This window comes from Cervus canadensis, chromosome 28 (assembly GCF_019320065.1).
Source record: "Cervus canadensis isolate Bull #8, Minnesota chromosome 28, ASM1932006v1, whole genome shotgun sequence".
NCBI lineage: Eukaryota > Metazoa > Chordata > Mammalia > Artiodactyla > Cervidae > Cervus > Cervus canadensis.
In genome coordinates this window covers 47913340-47934657 of record NC_057413.1, presented here as the reverse complement: position 1 = coordinate 47934657, position 21318 = coordinate 47913340, and the positions used below count along the sequence as shown (strand labels likewise).

General features: G+C 51.9%; 1 protein-coding gene across 1 annotated transcript in view; it reads right to left on the bottom strand.

Annotated features, from left to right (window-relative positions):
* The window catches only part of PPP2R5D (protein phosphatase 2 regulatory subunit B'delta), a 22976-nt gene extending 1658 nt beyond the window's left edge, over positions 1-21318 (bottom strand). Inside the window, exons 1-13 of the mRNA XM_043449386.1 lie at positions 21163-21318; positions 16129-16206; positions 3611-3821; positions 3170-3369; positions 2971-3081; positions 2755-2847; positions 2201-2331; positions 2006-2065; positions 1786-1894; positions 1526-1579; positions 1048-1218; positions 814-941; positions 85-186 (exon numbers count right to left, since the gene is read on the bottom strand). Coding sequence (XP_043305321.1) covers positions 85-186; positions 814-941; positions 1048-1218; positions 1526-1579; positions 1786-1894; positions 2006-2065; positions 2201-2331; positions 2755-2847; positions 2971-3081; positions 3170-3369; positions 3611-3821; positions 16129-16206; positions 21163-21189 — 1475 coding nt within the window. The 5' untranslated portion in view covers positions 21190-21318. The remainder of the gene's footprint in view (positions 1-84; positions 187-813; positions 942-1047; positions 1219-1525; positions 1580-1785; positions 1895-2005; positions 2066-2200; positions 2332-2754; positions 2848-2970; positions 3082-3169; positions 3370-3610; positions 3822-16128; positions 16207-21162) is intronic.

The following is a 21318-nucleotide window of genomic DNA, read 5'->3' as shown; positions in this document are numbered from 1 at the left end:
GAGCAAAGACAGGATTTGGATGGGCTTGAGAGAGAAGCAGGGGGGCTGGGTGTGGAAGATGAACACCCCCCAGGAGACGCTCACTTCTGCTTTTCAGCCTTGTACTGTTGCGTGCAGTCATCAAACAGCTTCTGATTCATCTCCATAAACAGCTTCAGGGCATTGTAGATGAGCCCGTGGATTGTCCTGTGGCCAGGAAGAAAGGTAGATAAGGGAGGCACTCCCCTTATTGTGCCAGGGCCCCAATTCACTCTCTGCTGAGAGCTTCCAGTGGACTCCTCCCATCCCACCAGCCTCTGCATGCTATAAGCTCATTGCTCTGGACAGATCATGTGACTTGAGACTGGCATTTCAGGCCCTTTACAAATACGGGTCTGCCTGTCCATCCTTGCCTGAATCCCACACTCCAAGAGCCCACTCTTCCCCATTACTTCCCACTCTTCCACCCAGCACTAATGGCCTCCCAGCGCACTTGCTTTTAGCAGGAAAGCTTTTTTACGATGCTGGGATTTAATACATTCTAAGAGGATCACATCAGCTTCTCACAACATGGAATTAACTCTCCAAAGCTGCAGAATATCTGACCTCAAGAAGAGATGCGATAGAGGCCACTAATCTGCTGCTGGGTGGCACAGATCTCCCACGTGGGTATCTTTTCTCCCCAGTCAGTCCCTCACGGCCCTGTTAATATGCAGTGAGCAGTCCCCCGGCTCACTGAGGGACCAGGTGAGACCACTGGCTCTTGAGTCCATCCCCACCCTCCCACATTCCAAAACCAGATCCTCACTGCCCAGTGCCACCCCAGCTCCCTACTTGTTCCAGTGGCTCTTGGAGTTCCTGTAGAGCGCGGGGAACATGATGGGGAGGACTCGGGCGGCGTTGTCACTTATCAGGCTCATGATGTACTCGTTGTTCCAGTAATAGAGGGCACGCTCCGCCACCTGGTGGGGACCGGCGGGACTTAGTGGGGACATGGTTCACTAGGTTGAAGCCCTGCCCCGGTCTTCTTGGAGGCCGGGGCTGGGATTTTCTGGGCCTGGGTCTCACCTGGAAATGGGGGCTGGAGACACACTTGGCAAGCTGGCGGAACAGAGGCTCCATCACTTTGCTGAACTCTGAAGGCTCAATGACATCCAGGATCTCCTCTAGCTCATTCAGAAACATCACTTCCTTGGGGCTGTGGGTCTTGGGCCAGAACTTGAGGAGGCCTACAATCACCTGCGAGGAGAGGAGGACCCGGACTAAAACTCACCCTTAACCCCTGCCTGCTTCTCCAGGAAGCCTTCCTGCCCTCTCCCCGCCGACCCTGGTGGGCACAGCTTGGGTGGCCTTGGCTAAGTGCTGCTGTTTCTCCAGCTTGGATCTGGGTGTACAAAGGTTTTTCCTGCTCCTTTAGAGAGGAAACCATGTCACCTGTTGGGTTACATCCCTCCTCAGCACCTGCTTCCGGCGCTGCTCAAAAGCTACCCACTGGCAAGGACTGATGACAGGGAGAGGTGGACCCCGGGCCCAGGGGGATAGTTACCGGCTCAGTGAGGCTGCTCTCCTTCTCCAGGAACTGCACCACGCAGTATGCCAGCTGTGGGAGGTTGAGGAAGAAAGGAGGTGATGTGAGGGTTCAGAAGGTCACAGAGGTCGGTAACAGCCTAGGCCTCAGAACAGAAGGGGAGGCAGACAGGAATGCCGCCCTTGTTCTCTCTGCCGCTGCATCGCAGCCAGAATGCTTCCCCCTCCCTCTTGTCTCTGCCCCCAGGGCCAGTGAACACCAGGAGGAAGGCAGCTCACCTGAGGGTGGTAGACACTTAGGGACTTGACCTTGTGAAGGGGAAGAAGAACCCGGATGAGGAACATTTTGTGCTCTTCCTTCAGGGGCAAGGCAAAGCCATTGATGATGCTGGGAGGGAAAGGAGGGTTGTTAGGACCAAAGGGCCATGGCCAAGCTCAATGCACCTGTTTCCCCTGCCCGACCTTGTCCAGACCTGTGGGCCCCCGCCCTGCCTCTCACCTGCCCAGGATCTCCAGGAGCTCAGCAATCCCATTGTGATGCTCCGTCTCATAGATGAACCTGAGGGAGGAACAGAGGCTCTCTTGATAACCTCATACCCCTCCGCCCTTCTGCAAGTCCCGCCTACCACCCTTCTCCCACCTCCACCTTAGTGGGGGGCTTGCTTTGCTCCTGAGCCCCAGCTCCTGGCCTCACCTGTAGAAGATGTGGTTGATCTGCCTACGGATATAAGCCCGGAGCCCCAAAAACTTGCCATAGATGCGATGCAAGATGGTCTTGAGGAAGTCCCGCTCTCTAGGGTCCTCACTGTCAAACAGGTCCAGGAGCTGGGAGCAGGCAGGAGGAGAGGGGGCAGTGAGGCTGCAGCGGGGGGGAAGGCCGGGGCTGGGTGGCCCAGGTCCTGGCCAGGGGAAGCCCAGAGGTTCTCTGAGGTCAAAGAGGGTGCGTGGGGCCAGGCCCCTGGGAACAGTGATTCTATGCTACTGCTGTCCCCAGGTCATGTCTGGGTATGCACCCTGCATGCCCCATCGCGGGGGGGCGCGGGGCGGTGAACAGTAACTCTGCTGCTTTTGTGTTTTCTGCCATTATGCTGGAAGCTTCTTTGAACACCCCCCGAGTCAGTTTGCAGTAGACACAGCTGAAACCCAATACAGTACCGATATTCAGCAGAAGCAGCTGGGATGAGTCGGGATGAGGGGCTAGAGTTCATGGACTGGAGGGAGGGGAAGGCAGGAACCTCAGGGACTCACAGCAAGGACAAACTTTTGGTCAATGTACTTCTTGGCTATGTTTGGCTGGAAATCAGGAGACTCGAGAAAACGTAAGAAAAACTCATAGACGAGCTGCGGGGGGGAAAAGGAATATCACTTAGGGGCATTCCCCCAGGACTGGGAGCGCCCCCTTGCTGCGGGGCTCAGAGCACCCCAATGCCCACAGCGAGGCCCCGGACCCCCTTGCCCTGGTACCTGGAGATGCGGCCAGGCGGCCTCCAGGGTGGGCTCATCTTCCTCGGGGTCAAACTCGGCCCCGGTGGGATTCGATGAAGGTGGCAGCGTCCGAAAGAGGTTCACTGAAAACTGACGGGTAGGGAGGGCCGGGTGAGGGCTCCGTCTGCGCTTCTCCAGGGCCCCCGCCCCGCCCGCCTTCCCCTTCCCCAGCGCCCACCATGGTGACGGCCTCGGGGTAAATGGCCTCGGTGACGACATCACGGCTGTGGGTGATGTACTCCACCATCTCGTTGAGTCCCGCCCGCTTCACCTCCTTGAACTTGAGGTCACTGAGTGGGTCTGACACAAAGTCGAAGAGGACGCAGCACTGGCGCAGCTTCTGGATGAACAGCTCCTCCCGCTCCTGGGTGGGCGAGTCTGGGGCGGCGAGGGGGCCATGGTCAGGCCTCCTCCGTGGTCCTGCACTGCCCTGCCCCGCTCGCCCCGCAGGGCCTGCCCCTCCCCCTTCCTGCTGCCATCCCGCCCCCCTGGCACCCCAGCGCGACCCCCTCCCATCCTCTAAAACATCCACCCCCCCAAATACCCCCAAACTTCCATTCTGCCGACGCCCACTGTCCCCTCGGCCTGATCCCCAGCCCCCCCGACCTTCCCCGACTACCTTTCAGGGCAGGAAGCTTCTGCAGCTCCCGGTTCTTGCTGAGGTTGAAGCGGGAGGAGCTCTGTCGTCGCTCCTTCTTGACAATCTGGGGGCCCCCCGAGTACTTGATCTTGCTGAGCTGCGTGGGGGGCGGCGTGCTGTTGCTGGGACGCTTGTTGGATGACGGTGGCTGGGGTTGTGGCTGGGGCTGGGGCTGCGGCTGGGGCTGGGCCTGGTCAAAGGAGCGTTTCACTGAAGTCCACTCACCCAGCTCTGCTTCCCACCCCCGGCCCGGTCCATTGCCCCACATCCACCACGCCCCCCACAGCATCCCCCTGCCTCGAGTCCATTTATGCCTCTACAGGCCTGAGCAGCAAACAGCTGCCTCCTGCCCTGAAGGGGTCAAGGCCAGAGTCACAGGGAACTTCGGCATGTGGCCCTGGAGGGGAGTGAGTGGCCTAGAAGCCATGTCATCCAAAGTGATGCCCACTGCCTATGCACGAAGAGCCTTCAGAACACTCACCTGTGTTCTTCAAGAGGCAAAGCTAACTGACGGACTGATGGTGACAGAAGTGAGACCCGTGGCTCTCCTGCCTGGGCGGAGATGCCAGTGGTGTGTGCGTGTCGGGGAGGGGAGGGAGATGCGGGAAGTGACTGAGAAGGTGCATGAGGAACCTTTCGACTAATGGAAACATTCTGTATCTTGACTGGATCGGGGAGGTGGTTCATAGCACAAATATAGGTAAAAATTCATCAAGCAGTACATTGGAGATTACGGTATTTTATCATTTACCGAATCTGTGACATTCTCTAGTTAAAAGTTAAAAGAAATAAATTCCTTCTCATGTCTCAGCAGTTTAACTTCTAGAAATGCAGTTTAAGAAAAATTCTAAATAGGGACTTCCCTGGTGGTCTAGTGCCTAAGACTCCACACTCCTAATGCAGAGGGCCCGGGTTCTATCCCTGGTCAGGGAACTAGATCCCACAAGCCACAACTAAGCACAGCCATATAAATAAAAAAAATTTTTAAGGGAGTGGAAATTTTAAAAATGAAAAATCTTAAATATAAAAAAAGGTTTAGTAGGAACATACTTTTTATGGTCATATAATGGCAAATACATAAATGAATACATGGAAATCATAGAGTTAAAATTATGTTTATGAAAACTACGTACTCAATGTAATCATACGTGGTTCAGCTGTGAAAAATATTTACACAGTCATAGTAATTTACCCAAAATGGATGGTAAGTATTTTGAGAGGAGGGGAAAATTGTGCACAGAGGTGTAAGACACTGGGGCCTTAATTTTCCACATTAGGAAGTCAAGAGATACCTGAATCTCGAAAACTTTTTTTAAAGAGCAGTAAAAAAGTTATTTGGAGTAGAAAAGTCAACCTCCAAGGAAAAAGTTAGGAGTTGAATGTGGCTGCCACAACAGGACAAGAAGGACCAGGGACAGGGCTTCCCTGCTCATTATAAGCCCAAGAGCGCTATCTGGGACTTCCTGGCAGTCCAGTGGTTAAGACACTGTGCTTCCAGTGCAGGGGGCGCAGGTTCAAACCCTGGTTAGGGAACTAAGACCCCACATGCCATGCAACGTGGCCAGATAATTTTTTTTAATTAAAAATATACATACATATATAAAGAGTATACTATCTGACTTTCTGAACTATTACCATATTGATAAAAATTAAAAGTAAAACAAAAAGCCTAAAACTATAGAATGAGAGAAAACTGCTCCCTATTGCTCCCTATGCTGAGTTAAATAAGCAGAATGCAAACCTGTATATACAAAATGAGCTCACCTACATTAGAACACATGCACAGAACCCAAAACCCAGTTAAGAAAGAGAAAGACCAAGCGTACTGTGTTCATGACTATCTCCTGTGATGGCAGATTTAGAGATGACTTTTTCCTACTCTTCTAATTTTTTTTTTATAGGCTGACACTGCTTTTATAAGACAGCTAATTTCCTAAAGCTATTTCTTTATTTCCTCCTGAACACGAGAGTCAGAGCCCCATGAAGCCCATCTTCAGAAGCACGCACCCACATGGTCTGCAGGGCTGTTCACCCACAAGTGCACCCCCTGCTGGGAGAGGGGAGACTCAGCCACAGGACAGCCCCTGCCCCCACCAGAGAAGAGACTGGGGGGGGACCATGGGAGTGAGGTCACGTCCGGTTGGGGATCCACTCCACAGGAAAGCTGTGCTCCTGTCCTCACACCGCCATCCCCGCCTCCTCTGCAGCCCCCTCCACAAACTCGCACTTCATAAAATAAGAATGGGCGGAATTCCCTGGTGGTCCAGTGGTCAGGACTCCATGCTTCCTGCCCTTCCACTGCAGGGGCCACGGGTTCGATCCCTGGTTGGGGAACTAAGATCCCACATGTAGCATAGCCAAAAAACAAACAAACAAAAAAAAAACTTTTTTAAATTATACTTAAAGAACAGGAGAATATGAAATTCTCTGCAATAAGGGGCAAGGAGGAAGACAAACGTTATGCTTTGTGTGCTCTTGAATTTTTTATAAAAACAATTATCTCGAGCTTGTGACCTATCTCGGGATCAGAGGCAGGAGGCGAGTGCGGGGCCCAGCCCGGGGCAGGCGGTGAGTCCAGTGCAGCTCACGGCCGCTTCAGCCACCTGGCCCTCTCCTCCTCCTGAAACGAACCCCAGACACCAATCTGACCAGGGGACCCAAAGAAGTGGGGCAAGAGCGGCCACCAAATACCGCACTTGCCAGAACTACACCGAGCCAGCATGATTCTGGTTAGAGAGTGCAAGGCTCCTCGGAGTCTGGGGTCTCTCTTCCTGTACGTGGAGGACGGATCACACCTCGGTGGAGGATGGGGGAGAGAGGCAGAAGGCCAGCAGGGCCAGAGCCTGATGTGCCTCGGACTTTCCCCACTTCAGACCTCCGTTTCTTTGTTGCAGGAACAGCCAAATCCTTATCTGCGGAGCTTGATGGTCAAGAGCAAAGACGTGGGTCTGACCCCTGACTGTACTGTTTATTAGCTCGGTAACCTTCAGGACCATCAATACAGACGGTCAATACAGGACCATCAAAAACAGACGGTCAATACCGAAATCAGACTGATTATATTCTTTGCAGCTGTAGGTGGAGAAGCTCTATACAGTCAGCAAAAACAAGACCTGCAGCTGACTGTGGCTCAGATCATGAACTCCGTATTGCAAAATTCAGGCTTAAGTTGAAGAAAGTAGGGGAAACAACTAGACCATTCAGATATGACCTAAATCAAATCCCTTACAATTATACAGTGGAGGTGAGGAACAGACTCAATGGATTATATCTGGTAGACAGATTGCCTGAAAAACTATGGATGGAGGTTTGTAACATCGTACAGGAGGTGGTGACCAAACCATCTCAAGAAAAAGAAATGCAAGCAGGCAAAGTGGCTGTCTGAGGAGGCCTTACAAATAGCTGAGAAAAGAAGAGAAGCCAAACGCAAAGGAAAAAGGGAAAGATACACCCAACTGAGTGCAGAGTTCCAGAGAACAGCAAGGAGAAATAAGAAAGCCTTCTTGAGTGAGTAACGCAAAGAAACAGAGGAAAACAAGAGAATGGGAAAGACTAGAGATCTCTCCAAGAAAACTGGAGATACCAAGGGAACATTTCATGCAAAGATGAGCACAATAAAGGACAGAACTGTAAGGACTGAACAGAATCAGAAGAGCTTGAATCAGAAGAGCTTAAGAGGTGGCAAGAATACACAGAAGAACTGGACAAAAAAGGTCTTAATGACCCAGATAACCACGATGGTGTGGCCACTCACCTAGAGCTGGACATCCTCGAAGTCCGGTGAAGTCAAGTGGGCCTTAGGAAGCATTAGTACAAACAAAGCAAGTGGAGGTGATGGAATTCCAGCTGATGTATTTCAAATCTTAAAAGATGATGCTGTGAAAGTACTACAGTCAATATGCCAGTAAATTTGGAAAACTCAGCAGTGGCCACAGGACTGGAAAAAGTCAGTTTTCATTCCAATCTCAAAGAAAGGCAATGTCAAAGAATCTTCAAACTACCATACAATTACGCTCATTTCACATGCTAGGAAGGTTAATGCTCAAAATACTTCAAGCCGGGATTCAACAATACATGAACCGAGAACATCCAGATGTTCAAACTGGATTTAGAAAAGGCAGAGGAACCAGGGATCAAATTGCCAACATTTGTTGGCTCATATAAAAAGCAAGGGAATTCAAAACAAAATATCTACTTCTGCTTCACTGACTACACTAAAGCCTTTGACTGTGTGCATGCATACATGTTCAGTTGCTTCAGTCACGTCTGACTCTTTAAGACCCGATGGATTGTAGCTCACCAGCCTCCTCAATCCACGGGATTCTCCAGGCAAGAATACTAGTTTGGGTTGCCATGCCCTTTTCCAGGGGATCTTTCTGACCCAGGGATCAAATCCATGTCTTCAGTATTGCAGGTGGATTCCTTACCAACTGAGTCACCAAGGAAGCCCTTTGACTGTGTGGATCACAACCAACTATGGAAAACTCTTCAAGAGATGGGAATACCAGACTGCCTTTCCTGCATCCTGAGAAACCTGTATGCAGGTCAAGAAGCAACAGTTAGAACTGGACATGGAACAATGGACTGGTTCCAAATTGGGAAAGGAGTACATCAGGTCTCTATATTGTCACCCTACTTATTTAACTTATATGCAGAGTACAGCATGTGAAATGCCTGGCTAATTGACTCACAAGCTGGAATCAAGACTGCCAGGAGAAATATCAACAATCTCAGACATGCAGATGATACCACTCTAATGATAGAAAGCAAGGAGGAACTAAAGAACCTCTCGATGTGGGTGAAAGATGAAAGTGAAAAAGCTGGTTTAAAACTCAACATTCAAAAAACTAATTTCATGGCATCTGGTCCCACCACTTCATGGCAAATAGATGAGGAAACAGTGGAAACAGTGACAGATTTTATTTTCTTGGGCTCCAAGAAAGTCCACTACAGATGGACTGCAGCCATGAAATTAAAAGACGGTTACTCCTTGGAAGAAAAGCTATGACAAATCTAGACAGCCCATTAAAAAGCAGAGACATCATTTTGCTGACAAAGGTCCATCTAGTCAAAGCTATGGTTTTTCCAGTAGTCATGTATGGATGTGAGAGTTGGATCATAAAGAAGGCTGAGCACCGATGAACTCATGCTTTCAAACTGTTGTGCTGGAGAAGATTCTTGAGAGTCCCTTGGACTGCAAGGAGATCAAACCAGTCAATCCTAAAGGAAATCAACCCTGAATATCCATTGGAAGGACTGATGCTGAAGCTGAAGCTCTAATATTTTGGCCACCTGATGCAAAGAGCTGACTCACTGGAAAAGACCCTGATGCTGGGAAAGATTGAGGGCAGGAGGAGAAGGGGATGACAGAGGATGAGATGGTTGGATGGCATCACTGACTCAATGGACATGAATTTGAGCAAACTCTAGGAGGTGGTGAAGGACAGGGAAGCCTAGCGTGCTGCAGTTCAGGGGGTCTCAGAGAGTTGAACACAATTTAGCCACTGAACAACAACACCACCTCCAGGAGGTCACAGCCTCTCTGTGCCTCATTTGTAAAGTGGGGATAGCGACAGGACTGACCTTACAGGGCTGTAATGAACAGTATAAGGCACATGGAAGTGTCCTATAAGTAGTATCTTCTCTATTAATACTTTTATCATTTCCCATCCTTGGAAATCCCTGAAACGAGCACTTCAAACGTTCCTTAGAGGGACTTCCCTGGTGGTCCAGTGGTTAAGACTCTATGCTCTCAACGCACGGGGCCACGGTTCAATCCTTGGCCAAGGGACTAGATTCCACGTGCCACAACTAAAGATCCCGAGAGCTGCAACTAAGTCCTGGCACAGCCAAATAAATATTTGAAAAGACCCACCTTCTTCCAAAAAGCCTTCTCCAATCACTCCAGGCCATGCTTGTCCCCCCTCTGCCCCCGACCTCCTGACACTGCTTGCCTGTTCCACTGGCTCTGTGATCATCCCCAGTGACAGCTCTTGCTCGCTGTGTACGTGTCATCCCCTCACTAGAAAGCAAGCCCCTTTAAAGCCAGGACGCTGGTTTGTATGCCTCTGGGTCTCCTCGGCACTGGCACCTAGCAGGGATTCAGCAGATGACTGGTTGTTTGATAGATGGGGGGGCCAAGCCCAGGCCCATCCCCACAGGCCCCTCCTGTGCCCACCGGGGACCCTCCCAACAAAGCCCTGCAGAGCAGGAAGGAGAAACATTGAGGAGATGACAGTGATGGGCTCGGCGGCAGCTGAGGAGTGAGACTCAGGAATAAGACATCTCTCTCCATCCGCCCAGATAAGATGCAGAAACCCACATCTGCATGAACCTCTGACTGAGGGGACATCCAGAGAAAGGAGGCATTCTTCCCAAAAAGGGAAAAGCAAGACCTCAATTTTCTCTGCTAACGAGCAGAGGGTTGGACTAGATCAGCAGTTTGCCAAACATTCTCCAAGTAAGGTTTTGAGAAAACAGACGTTGCATGGCTGAAAATCATAGTTTTAAAAAAACCACCCAATGAGTTGATGCCTGAGGTCCCTTCCTTCAGGGACTGAAGGCTGGGGTGGCCAGAGAGCCGCTGAGCCAGCTTGGCCTGCCCTTCCCTGTCCCCACCCCAATGGGCCACCCTGGTTTTATAAAGACCATTGGCTCCCAGGCCCCAGATACAAGGAGCAACTGAGAGACAGCTGGTCTGGCCAGCGAAGTCCTGGTCTAGGAAACATACTTGTCAGAGGGAGTATGGGTGTGTGCCAGGAACTCATTAATGCTCAACCCTTTCTCCTAAAGGCTCTAGCATCCGATGTCTCCTTCACTGACCTGGGCCGGAGATGAGAGGCAGGGGCGTCTCCAGGAGAACCTTCTGCAGCTGTCAAAGTATGGGTGGACACTGCCCAACGGCACACTGGTGACCTGCCCGCTCCCACTCCTGAGGCTCTGCAGTGGCTGTCACCTCTGCCTGAAGAGCCTTCCTTTCCATTTCTTTTCCTTTTTTTAATATTTATTTATTTCACAGCGCCGGATCTTGTTGCAGGACACGGACTCTTGTTGTGGCACATGGGCAGGGAGCAGGCTTAATTGTCCCATGGCCATGTGGGATCTTACTTCCCCTACCAGGGATCCAACCTGCGGCCCCTGCATCGCAAGGCAGATTCATAACCAGTAGACCACCTGGTGGCTCAGACAGTAAAGCGTCTGCCTATAATGTGGGAGACCTGGGTTCAATCCCTGGGTTGGAAAGATCCCCTGGAGAAGGAAATGGCAACCCACTCCAGTACTCTTGCCTGGAAAATTCTATGGATGGAGGAGCCTGGTAGGCTACAGTCCATGGGGTCGTAAAGAAATTGGACATGACTGAGCAACTTCACTGATCTGTAGACCACCAGGGACGTCCCCTCCTCCCACTTCTAAACTCACAACAGGATTCAAGCTTCAGGAAGCCTTCCTGGATGCAGGCCTCCAGAAATCCAGTGGGGCCGTGAATTGAAACATCATACCCACACTCAGGAGACTGCAACCATACTTGCCCACTCTGAACCAATCCCATTTCAAGCTGATCCTAACGCAGGCACCGGTAATCATTAAACCCATATATTTAAACATAAACTGGCACATAGAAATATAATTTAAGTACTATAGAAGGTATTATAGGAGAAAGATGAAAGATAAAATTATCAGTGAAAAATGAAAGATTAATGTTATAGCTTTTGCACGGTGAATTAACTGGCTGAATGAAGATCACTGTAGTTTAAAACCCTGGAAATCAGAGAGGTATTCTCTCCTGTACTGACACCAAGAGCTAGCTCTACCCACCTGTGCTTAATGCAGTCCTTCCTTCATTTATTCACGAGTCACGCTACGCATTAGAGATGAAAAGGGGAATAAAGTAGGGCCCTTGCCCTCAAAGCGCTCACAGTTCAGTTGGCAAGACAGACAAGGAAGCAATCATTAGTACATGGGCAATGCAAAACCAGAGAGCGGCAAAAGATTTGGGAACACAGAGGGCTGAGTGACAAAGGCGGCCTAAAGAATTAGGGAAGCCATCCCTGAAGAGGTGACTTTTGCTTTGGCTCTTAGGGATAAACACAGGTTCAGGCAGAGAATGAAAGGAGAGGGGACTTTCCTGGTGGTCCAGTGGCTAAGGCTCCACACTCCCAACGAGGGTGTCTAGGTTTGATCCCTGATCAGGGAACTAGATCCTGCAAGCCACAATTAAGACCCGGTGCAGTCAAATAAATAAAATAAAAATTTTAAAAATAAAAAGAATGAAAGGAGAGGGAAAAAAGCAGTCCAGGCTAATGTGCGTGTTAGTTGCTCAGTCATGTCCAACTCTTGGCAACCCCATGGACTGTAGCCCACCAGCTGCCTCTGTCCATGGAATTCTCTAGGTAAGAATACTAGAGTGGGCAACCATGCCCTCCTCCAGGGGATCTTCCCCACCCAGGGATTGAACCCAGGTTTCCAGCATTGCATTGCAGGCAGATTCCTTACCATCTGAGCCACCAGGGAAGCCCCCAGACTAATGGGATAACATCAATAAGGGCCACAAGCCATTAAAGGCTCATAACATTGGAAGGTGGGAAGTCTAGGGGGGTTGGAAGAAGAGGGCAGGGCCAGCCCACGAGGGCTGAGGGTGGGAATTTGAAATTGTGAGCAATGAGATGACAATAGGAGTTTTTCAGTAAAAGGCCTGATAGGACCAAAAATGTTTTTAGGCTACTCTGTCTATAGGGGTGTCAGGCTGAAGTGGAGGAGACTCAGATTATTTCCGCCTCCCTTTGTCCCTGCTCCCAAAACTCAAGACAGGGCACAGCGCATACAAGAGTCCACAGCACTGAACTTTCTCTCCAAAGACAGACCAGGAAAGACCCCTGGCTTGCAGCAGGTCTGACCTGATCTCTCAAGACTACTTTCCATTCTAAGATTCTTCACCAACCTATCAGATGGTCATTAAGAACACAGGCGGACTGGCTCCCAAGCCACACAGACCTGGGTTGAATTCCAGCTCTGCTGTTTTATTGCTGAGTACAAGCTACTTAACATCACTCAGCCTCAGTTTTGTCTGTAAAATGGAGCTTAGGATGATAACAGATGCCCTCAGGGGAGTGCTGTAAAGATTAAATGAGAAGATTATAAGATCAAGTGCATGCAAAGTAATTAGCACCCTGCCTGGGTCAAAGTGTGCTGGGTCCCCCCAAAATTCACATCAACATCTGTGAATGTGACCTTATTTGGCAACAGGATCTTTGCAGATGTAATCAAGTTAAAATGAGGTCACATTGGATTAGGGTGGGCCTTAAATCCAACATGACTGGTGTCCTCTTAAAAGGGAAATTTGGACACAGACATAGAGGCACCTTCCCTGGAGGTTCAGTGGTAATAATCTGCCTGCCAACGCAGGAGACGCGGGCTCAATCCCTGGGCTGGGAAGATCCCCTGGAGAAGGAAATGGCAATCCACTTCAGTATTTCTGCCCGGGAAATCCCATGGACAGAGGAGCCTGGTAGGCTACAGTCCACGGGTCGCAAAGAGTCAGACGTGACTGAGTGACTCAATGGTAACAACAGAGGCACAGGGGAGAATGCTGAGTGAAGGCGGAGTCAGAGATCGATGCACCTGCAAGCCAAGGGCTTCCCAGGTGCCTCAGCGGTAATGAATCTGCCTCCAGCGCAGGAGATGCAAGAGATGCAGGTTTGATCCCTGGGTCGGGAAGATCCCCTGGAGGAGGAAATGGCAACCCACCCTAGTCTTCTTGCCTGGGAAATCCCATGGACAGAAGAACCCAATGGGCTATAGCTCATGGGAGAGCAAAGAGTCAGACCCAACTGAGTACATGAGCTGAGGAACACCACGGACAGAAAAAAACCACCAGAAGCTAAGAGAAAAGCACGGAAGAGAGTCTTCCCTAGACCCTCAGAGGAGCGTGGCCTGCTGACACCTGATTCCAGACTTCCGGCCTCCAGAGCTGAGACAGTAAATGTCTGTTATTTTAAGCCACCCAGTTGGCGGTAACTAGTTATGGCTGCCCTAGGAAACTATACACAAGTACCTGCTCAACGCAATACACATTGGCTGCTAGAACTATTATTAGGATTAACTGGAAAGACTGGCAACTGTTTGACACAGGGTAAGTTTGACTGTAAGAGCCCAAAGTTCAGGATTGAAAAACGGGCAAGAGAAGGACTGTGCCTGGGAACTCCCCTGGTGGTCCAGTGGTTAGGATTCTGCTCTCTCACTGCTGAGGGCCTGGGTTCAATCCCTGGTTGGGGAACTAAAATCTCATAGGCCAGGCAGCATGGCCAAAAAAGAGAGAGAAAGAGAAGGACTATGTCAAACAGCGTCTAATGTCCTGGGCCTCAAGGCCTGGTCCCCAACCATTCCACCATCCCTCTGCCTAAGACCACCCTCGTGCATTTCTGCAGATTCACAAAGCAGAATTCCTGCAGCTGCCTCAGACAGGTGAGGCTCCATTTCACAAAACAGAGGCCGAGGTGAAGGCAACACTCTCCTTTTCCAGAGGGCAGCAGAGGAATCACAGCAGCTAGTCTCAGCTCTTTCTTAACTTGCTTGGACCTTCATTTCCCTACCTATGAAAGAAGATGGTTAGCCTCTCAGGCTCCTTCCAGGTCTAACTTGAAGCTGATGTGCTTGCTCACGCACTCATGAATGCATTCAAATGCTGGTGCCTCTCGTATGCCAGGCCCTTTGGCGTGAACAACAGCCTCTTGGAGCTCACAGGCTAGCACAGGAGACAACTGATACACAAAGAATTCCCAGGAACTGTTTCATTACCGCTGTGGTTAAGCGCTGCCGTGGGGTGACATAGAAGCCCTGATGCAAACAAAAAAAAAAAAAAATGAAGCCCTGATGCCCTGGGCACGGGGATGGGGATGGGTGGTCCAGGAGGGCTGCTTCCAGAAAACGATGGCCAGTCTGTCCAGTAACTGAACGAGCAGGAGTGGGTCAGGCAGAAGGTGGGAGCTGCCCCCGTGCTACTCCATTCTGTTCCTTTAAATCCTGTTTCTGGGACTTCCCTGTGGTCCAGTGACTAAGACTCCTCGCTCCCAAAGCAGGGGGCCTTGGGTTCCATTCCTGGTCAGGGAATTAGATCCTGCATGCTGCAACTAAGAGTTCACATGTTGCCACCAAAGATTCTGCATGCTGCAACTAAGACCCCGTGCAGCCAAATAAATATGTATTTTAATCCTTTTCTAAGTCTCTCACACCATTTTGGAGTCAGTTGCAGGCTCTGACCACATTCCCTGCAGGTCCCATGTGTCATGGCTCCTGAAGGGGAAACTGAGCCTGGAGAAGGCGCCCCCCCCCCCCCAACAAAAGCATCTCCAGGTGACCTCCTGTGAACCAAGGGCCCCAGCACACAGAGGAGGAAGCCAGCTGCTTTCATAGTGTGGTAGGGGAAACACATCTGGGGACAAGCCACTGCTTGTCCAGCACCGGGTGACAAGGACAAGCCGAGAGACGTGTCCGGATGCCAGGGTAAGTGCAGAGGAAGGAGAATTCCTCCTCTGTGGTCCTCAACTCCCACCTCTGTAAGGTGGGGCAAACCTTCCCAGCTGCCTCCCGCCACTCCAGTGAAGCGAAAAATGATGGTCGCAGGTGTAAAAAGTGCTTGGCCCTCTTTGGGAAGTGACAGGGACCAGGAGTATCCAGAAGAATCAAGGGCCACAGTTAAGCCCAACCAAACACTTTTTAGTCCATCTCCTCTCCACCTGCCACCCCAACCCCTAAGACCTGCCTGGAATTAGGGAGCTCCATTTCCTGTTCATCTCCATCCCTCTGAACAGCTTAGCACAGGAGGCGGGAAGCACAGTAACAAGGATCGCTGGCTTCTGGGTTTCACGGACACCCAGGGTGTCCTCCCAGGGCCGTTCAGCATCTAAGCATCCCACTGAGCACACTTCCCAAACTTCCACGGACACACTCCAGACTTCCTTAAGTCCCTCCCCCATCCTGTGCGCGCACAGCTTGCCATTTATTACTTTATGGCCCTAGATTGCCAGGCTGCGCTGACCTCTGCTCATGACTATCCTTCGGCAGCTCCCATCTGATCAGCACCAAGGGCAGCAGGCCCAGCCCTGCCTGACTCAGGGACACTAGCCACTCCCCACCCCCGGTCTCATCCAGAGCCACGCTGAAGTCACTCGCCGCCCCACTGAGCATCTGTGCACTTCCCCCTCCTCCCCAGAACTCAGTATCCCCCCAGCTTTTTGCCCTAAAAGAAAAGGATTTCTCAACCCTTTGGTAGACAGAGAACTGACTTTCATAAAAATGCCTGGGGAGTCAGGAAAACTGGAGGGCGTCTTTGGTCCACAGTAGCCAAGGCGAAATGCTGCCTGAGGGTGGTCTGGCCAGCCCCTCCTTCCCTTCTGCCCAATAACCTCCAGCCCCCCCCCAGGGACCCCTCATCCCACTGGCCATCACGCAGCTGGAGCTGCTGCCTGCAGCATAACTAGGGCAGTGCCCACGTTCATTACCTCCTCCGTGCTCTCGCCTCCACCATCCTTGCTCGAGCTGCTGGGCTTGGCTGCGCCTTTGGCAAGCTTGGGGGGCTCCTGAGAGGAGGAGATGGAGAGTTAGTAGTTGATGAGGCAGGGGGAGGCCCTATCCACATCCCTTCAGTCTTATCCAATTATCCAACTGAATCAATGAGTCAGGACCCCTGAGCACATACCTTAAACCTGGGGGAGTAGGGTGGGGTTTGGGGTACACCAAGAGGGACCAGTCCCTCAAGGGCACCAATGAGTTTAGAATCTGGTTAGAAAGATAACTCCAACACACAATAATACAGCATGATCATGCTTCTTCACCTCACAGGACTGGTGTATGAGTCAGGGCCTCTGTCAAGTAAGAACCAGGGCGAGGAGGCTCAAGGGAAACGCATCCTGGAACAAGCTGCTCAGACGCTTCTGGCTAAAGTGGGCAGAGCGGGCCTAAGGCTCTCAGGCTAGAGGGACTGGTCATCACTCTACCCCCGAGGCTATCTGGGAAGACCAGGAAGTATTTTCTGGATATCACAAACAGTACCCAGACTAGTAACTGCTACTGGCATAATCAGTGGGGCCCAAGGATGCACACAGGTTTGGGGATCGTCCCAAGAAGGCCTTGGTGGACAAGCACAAGGACAGGGATGGGGGTAAGGCCCTGAAGGGCTATGAAGAGCATGCACTAGTCTGAAGTCTCCCTTGGGAACCTGGCTGCCGGCTCAGAGCCCTGGCCTGCCCAGCATCTCTTCCTATGCTCCAGGCCAAAAAAAGCAAGTGCCCAGAGAACAGGATAGGGAAAATGGGAAAAAGACCTGGGGATTTCGGTTCGACTGCAAGCTCAACACAAATCATCCATGTGCTGTGGCTGCCATGGCAGCTCATATGACCTGCCGTCCAGTTAGCAGACCCGTGCAGAATGCCTGTCCTTGGCACTGACGGAGCCATCCTGGAGGCTCTAGTTCAGTCGGGAGCCTCAGACTTTGGGAGGGACAAAGACAAATGCTAGGTTTTGTTCAGGAGGGAAATACAACCCATACTGGGAGTACATTCAAAAGCATGTCCTGAGAGCGACAGCTGCAGGAACTGGGAGAGTTAACAATGGGAGGGAGGAGTCCTGGTGGGTGGGGGAGCTAGAGTGATCCTCACAAATAAATGAAGGGCCTGCCATGAGGACTAAAGATGCAACTTGTTCTACGTGGATCCAGAAGCCCTAAGAGCACCAGCTAAGGTGTCAGGAAGACAGGCTGAGACTACAAACGAGGAAGACTTTTCTCCTGGAGCATCTGCAGAAACCTGCTGCCTAGGGAGGCGGCAGCTCCCCACCTGACAGCACTCAAGCAGGGGTGCGCTGAGGCCTCCTCCCAGGCACGATGCAAGAGGAACCCGAGCTTAAAGGCAGATGGGACTGGGGGACCTCAGAAACCACTTCGAGCTCTGAGATCCTGCGACTCCTGAGCACCTGAGCCCCTTCAGTGAGAAGTGTTAAACCCAGTGATTATGCCGATGGGGGCTAAAGGATTTCAGGGAGAAGCGAGCGCTGCGTGGGCTGGAGCAGGGGGAAGGCTTCCTGGGGGTGGGGAGGCAGGGAGCTGTTCCTAGCCGTGGAGCAGCTCCAGTCATGAAGGAGCCATGCATGTGCTCTAGGCGGCTGAGCACCCTCTCCGTGACCCCTGACCAGGCTGGGCACCCTCACCCCTCACCAAGGGGCCAGGGAGGGGTGCAGAGGAAAAGGATGAGGGGGGTACCTGCAGGATGCAACACTGGGGCGACCGTCTGCACACACCCCAGTCATAGGCTTCTCGGACACAGCTGACCCATGTGCACACACATCTCACTTCTCTCCTTGACCATGGGCTCCTCGTTCCTTTTTGTACCCCTCCACCCACCCTGCAGCGCTCAGACATCTTTCTCAGGGAATGTGCCAAAGAGAGACCCCGGCTGCTTGGGGGGGTGTGCTGAAGGGTGGTGGGCAGTGGGAACCAGGCCTCCACCCTTGCTCCTGGCTCCTGCAGGACAATAGGCAAAGTGCACATGCTTCAGCCCAGCCCAGCCGTCCAGTGCCACACGGCGCTGTGGTTTACAGCCAACCATGTGTTCCCAGCCCAGCTCTTTCTAGCTACACAATCATGGGCTAGTTACCTAGCCTCGCCAAGCCTGTTTCCTCATCTATTAAGTGCCAACAATCAAAGTACCTGATTCCCTCTGCTTATTAAATGCTTTTATTTTTTAATTTTTTGACTGCACAGCACGGCATGCAGGATCTTAGTTCCCGGACCAGGGATTGAACCCACACCCCCTGCAGTGGAAGCCTGCAGTCTTAACCACCGGACCACCAGGGAAGTCCCCCTAGTTCCCTTTAGCACAGTGTCTGGCACATGAAAAATGAAATGTTAGTCAATGTTATTACTATTATTATGAACAAGAAAGTGGGAGGGAGTGGGGACACCTCCACCCAGCAACCAAAAAGACAGAAGTCCTAGATCAGAATGTGAGGGAAGAGGAGGGATGCAAATCTCCCCAAGGGTTGAATCAGCACTCATACATTGAGTGCCTAAGGTATACAAGGGAGATGCCAAACCAAAATGGAGCTGAGTTATTGTCACAGGGGGAAGAAAAGACATGTCCATAGTTCCAGTCCAAGGGAACACAAAAAGGCCATAAGTAACCTACCAAGTGTTCTGCAAATCCAAGGGAGAAGGGAGGGCTCACCCCCAACTAAGGGTTTGCAATGGGCTTCAGGAAAGAGGCCATGAGGTTTGGCCAAGAATGGGACCAGCAGAGATAAAGGAGAAAGGGAAGAAACGACAGATGAGCAATACAGATCCTCCATCCCCCTCTCCTCTCTGTCCCCACCCCACTTAGGCAAACCCCAGCCACATTGTCAGGACTTGTCAACCATAGAAGGAGGCCAAATGCAATTGGAAATCAAAAGTAGAAAGTTACACCTTAAAGGGGATCAGAGGTGCCTGGCCCCATGCACCCCGATCCTTCTCATACTCTTTCCCAACCAAACACTTACACCTGTGGTCCTAGAAAGTCTTAAGAAATTTTCTTCTCAGTCCTCTAGTAGATAAAGGCTTTCTGTGGATGGGACAATATCTGTTCCATTAGACTAAAAATTACAGATCAGGGACGTGCCTTGCAGTCCAATGGTTAACACTCTGTGCTTCCAGTGCAAAAGGCTCAGGTTTGATCCCTGGTAGGATAACTAAGATCCCACACGCTGGGCAGAATGACCAAAAAGTAAAAATTAAAAAAACAAAAAAACAAACTACAGCTTGGCAAGGAACTCATCAGCTTCCTCTGAATTTCATCCCTCTCCACATTTCTCGTAGAAGCCCTTCAGCCCCTGGTGTGGCTGACTTGTGTGTGTATCACCTACAGCTAAGCTGCCCAAACCACCTCAGCATGCACACTTCCCAAGGGCATGGGGCCTGGGTGGGGCACCCAAACCTGCCCAGCTCAGCTCCCTAGGAGGTACAGTGCCTTCTATACCATTAATAACCCAACATTCAGAATCTCAGGCCCTGAGAGGTTACGGGGACAATCCAGAATCAGAGCCGCCTAGCAAATCTCCATTGGCCCCAGGATAAGGAGTTTAATTGATAAGGTCAGAGATGGCACAAGCAGCAATCCAGCCAATCAGAGGGCAAAGGAAAGCAAGACACCTCTGGGGTCATAAAGTGGGTGAAGAGAACACCAGGCCAGAGCTGGTGCCCACCACAAGGGGCCAGCCCCGAGGAACAGAAGAAGCTGGGGGAGGCTGGAACTGGTATCCTAGCATCCTCTGTGTGAGTCTGTACCTCAAAGGAACCACACCTCTGAGTCAGACCTCAGCAACAGCAGGAAATAGAGGGTACAGAAAGACAGGAATAAAGAAGATGGGAAGGCAGTTCGGAGGTAGAGGAGGAAGGTGAAAGAAGGCAACATCAAGAAATGGCCTGTGTCAGGACACCAGACAAAAAGCAAGGGTGTCCGGGGGTGGCTCGCCTGTGGGGTAAGAAGAAAAGCTAATCTGTCCGTGAGGGCAGAATCCCAATTTGAGGATAGTATGGTCCTGGAAAGACAGAAACCCAGCACTGGTCCAAAAAAGGAAAAATGCAAAGGTTATCCTCAATTAGGAATAAGGGGAGGGGCCTGCCCAGATGATGAGAGGTGACTGGTTCAGGATGAACCTGGGAGTGGGCTGATGCCTGTTAGCAAGGCTTTGGTACAGAGGAGGCCTTTAAGTCAGGAGACCTGATACTACAGATGGGCCTCCAGGAGGCTGTGTGACCTTGGCCCAGTCCCTTCCCCTGCCCCCGGGGTCGAGGCCTCAGTCTCCTCATCTGTATCATGAGGGACTGCACTGAAGGAGCTCAGACACCCTGACTTCCAAGGTCCCATCAGCAGAAGGAAGGGCTCGGTCCTGGTTTACAAGTTTGTGTGTGAAGGAAGAACTAGAGGGAGGGGCCTAGGCCAGATTCGGTGGAGGAGAGAGAAAAGCAGAGCTGTTCTAGGTCAAGGAGCTTGGCGGGCAGGGAGAAGGTGGCTGTAAGGGACGGTGGAGAAGGCAGGCCCAGGCCCAGGCCCAGACGGGTGAGAAGAGGAGGGTCGAGAAGGGGCTGCGCGGAGCTGAAGAGGGGGGGCTAGTTCTGGAGGGAGGTGCTGTCTCAAATAAGCGGCTGTCCCAAACGGCAAACGGGTGGGGGATGGGGAAGTGATGGGGGGAGAAAAAGCAGGAGAGTGACCTGGGAGCGAGGCAGGATCTGGAGGGAGGAGGTTACCCTGGGCCGGGGGTCGGTGGAGAGAGGAAGGGAGGTGCATGTGGGGCGGACTCTATCCCGGACAAGGGTGGGAGCTTTCTCAGCTGCGGCAAAGGCTGGGGGTGCGACGAGCAGCGGGGATGGAGGGCTGGCCCCCGGGAGTCCTGCGGGGGCCGGACGGGAGGGTCGGTCTGGGGCTGTCCCGGGCCTGGCTCGGGCCCCTCCCAGAGTTCCACGCAGGCCCCCGAGGCGGAGGCGCGGGGAAAAGGACCACGCTCACCTTCTCCTTCTTCAGTTTATAGGGCATCTCGGCCCGTCCGGACCCTGCCCGGCTCCTGCGGCCCCGCTCCGGCTCCGGCTTTGCTCGGCCGCACTCGGCCCGCTCGGCGTCTCTTCGCCACCGCCTGCGCGCTGCGCCCGGGTCGAGCGGTGTCTG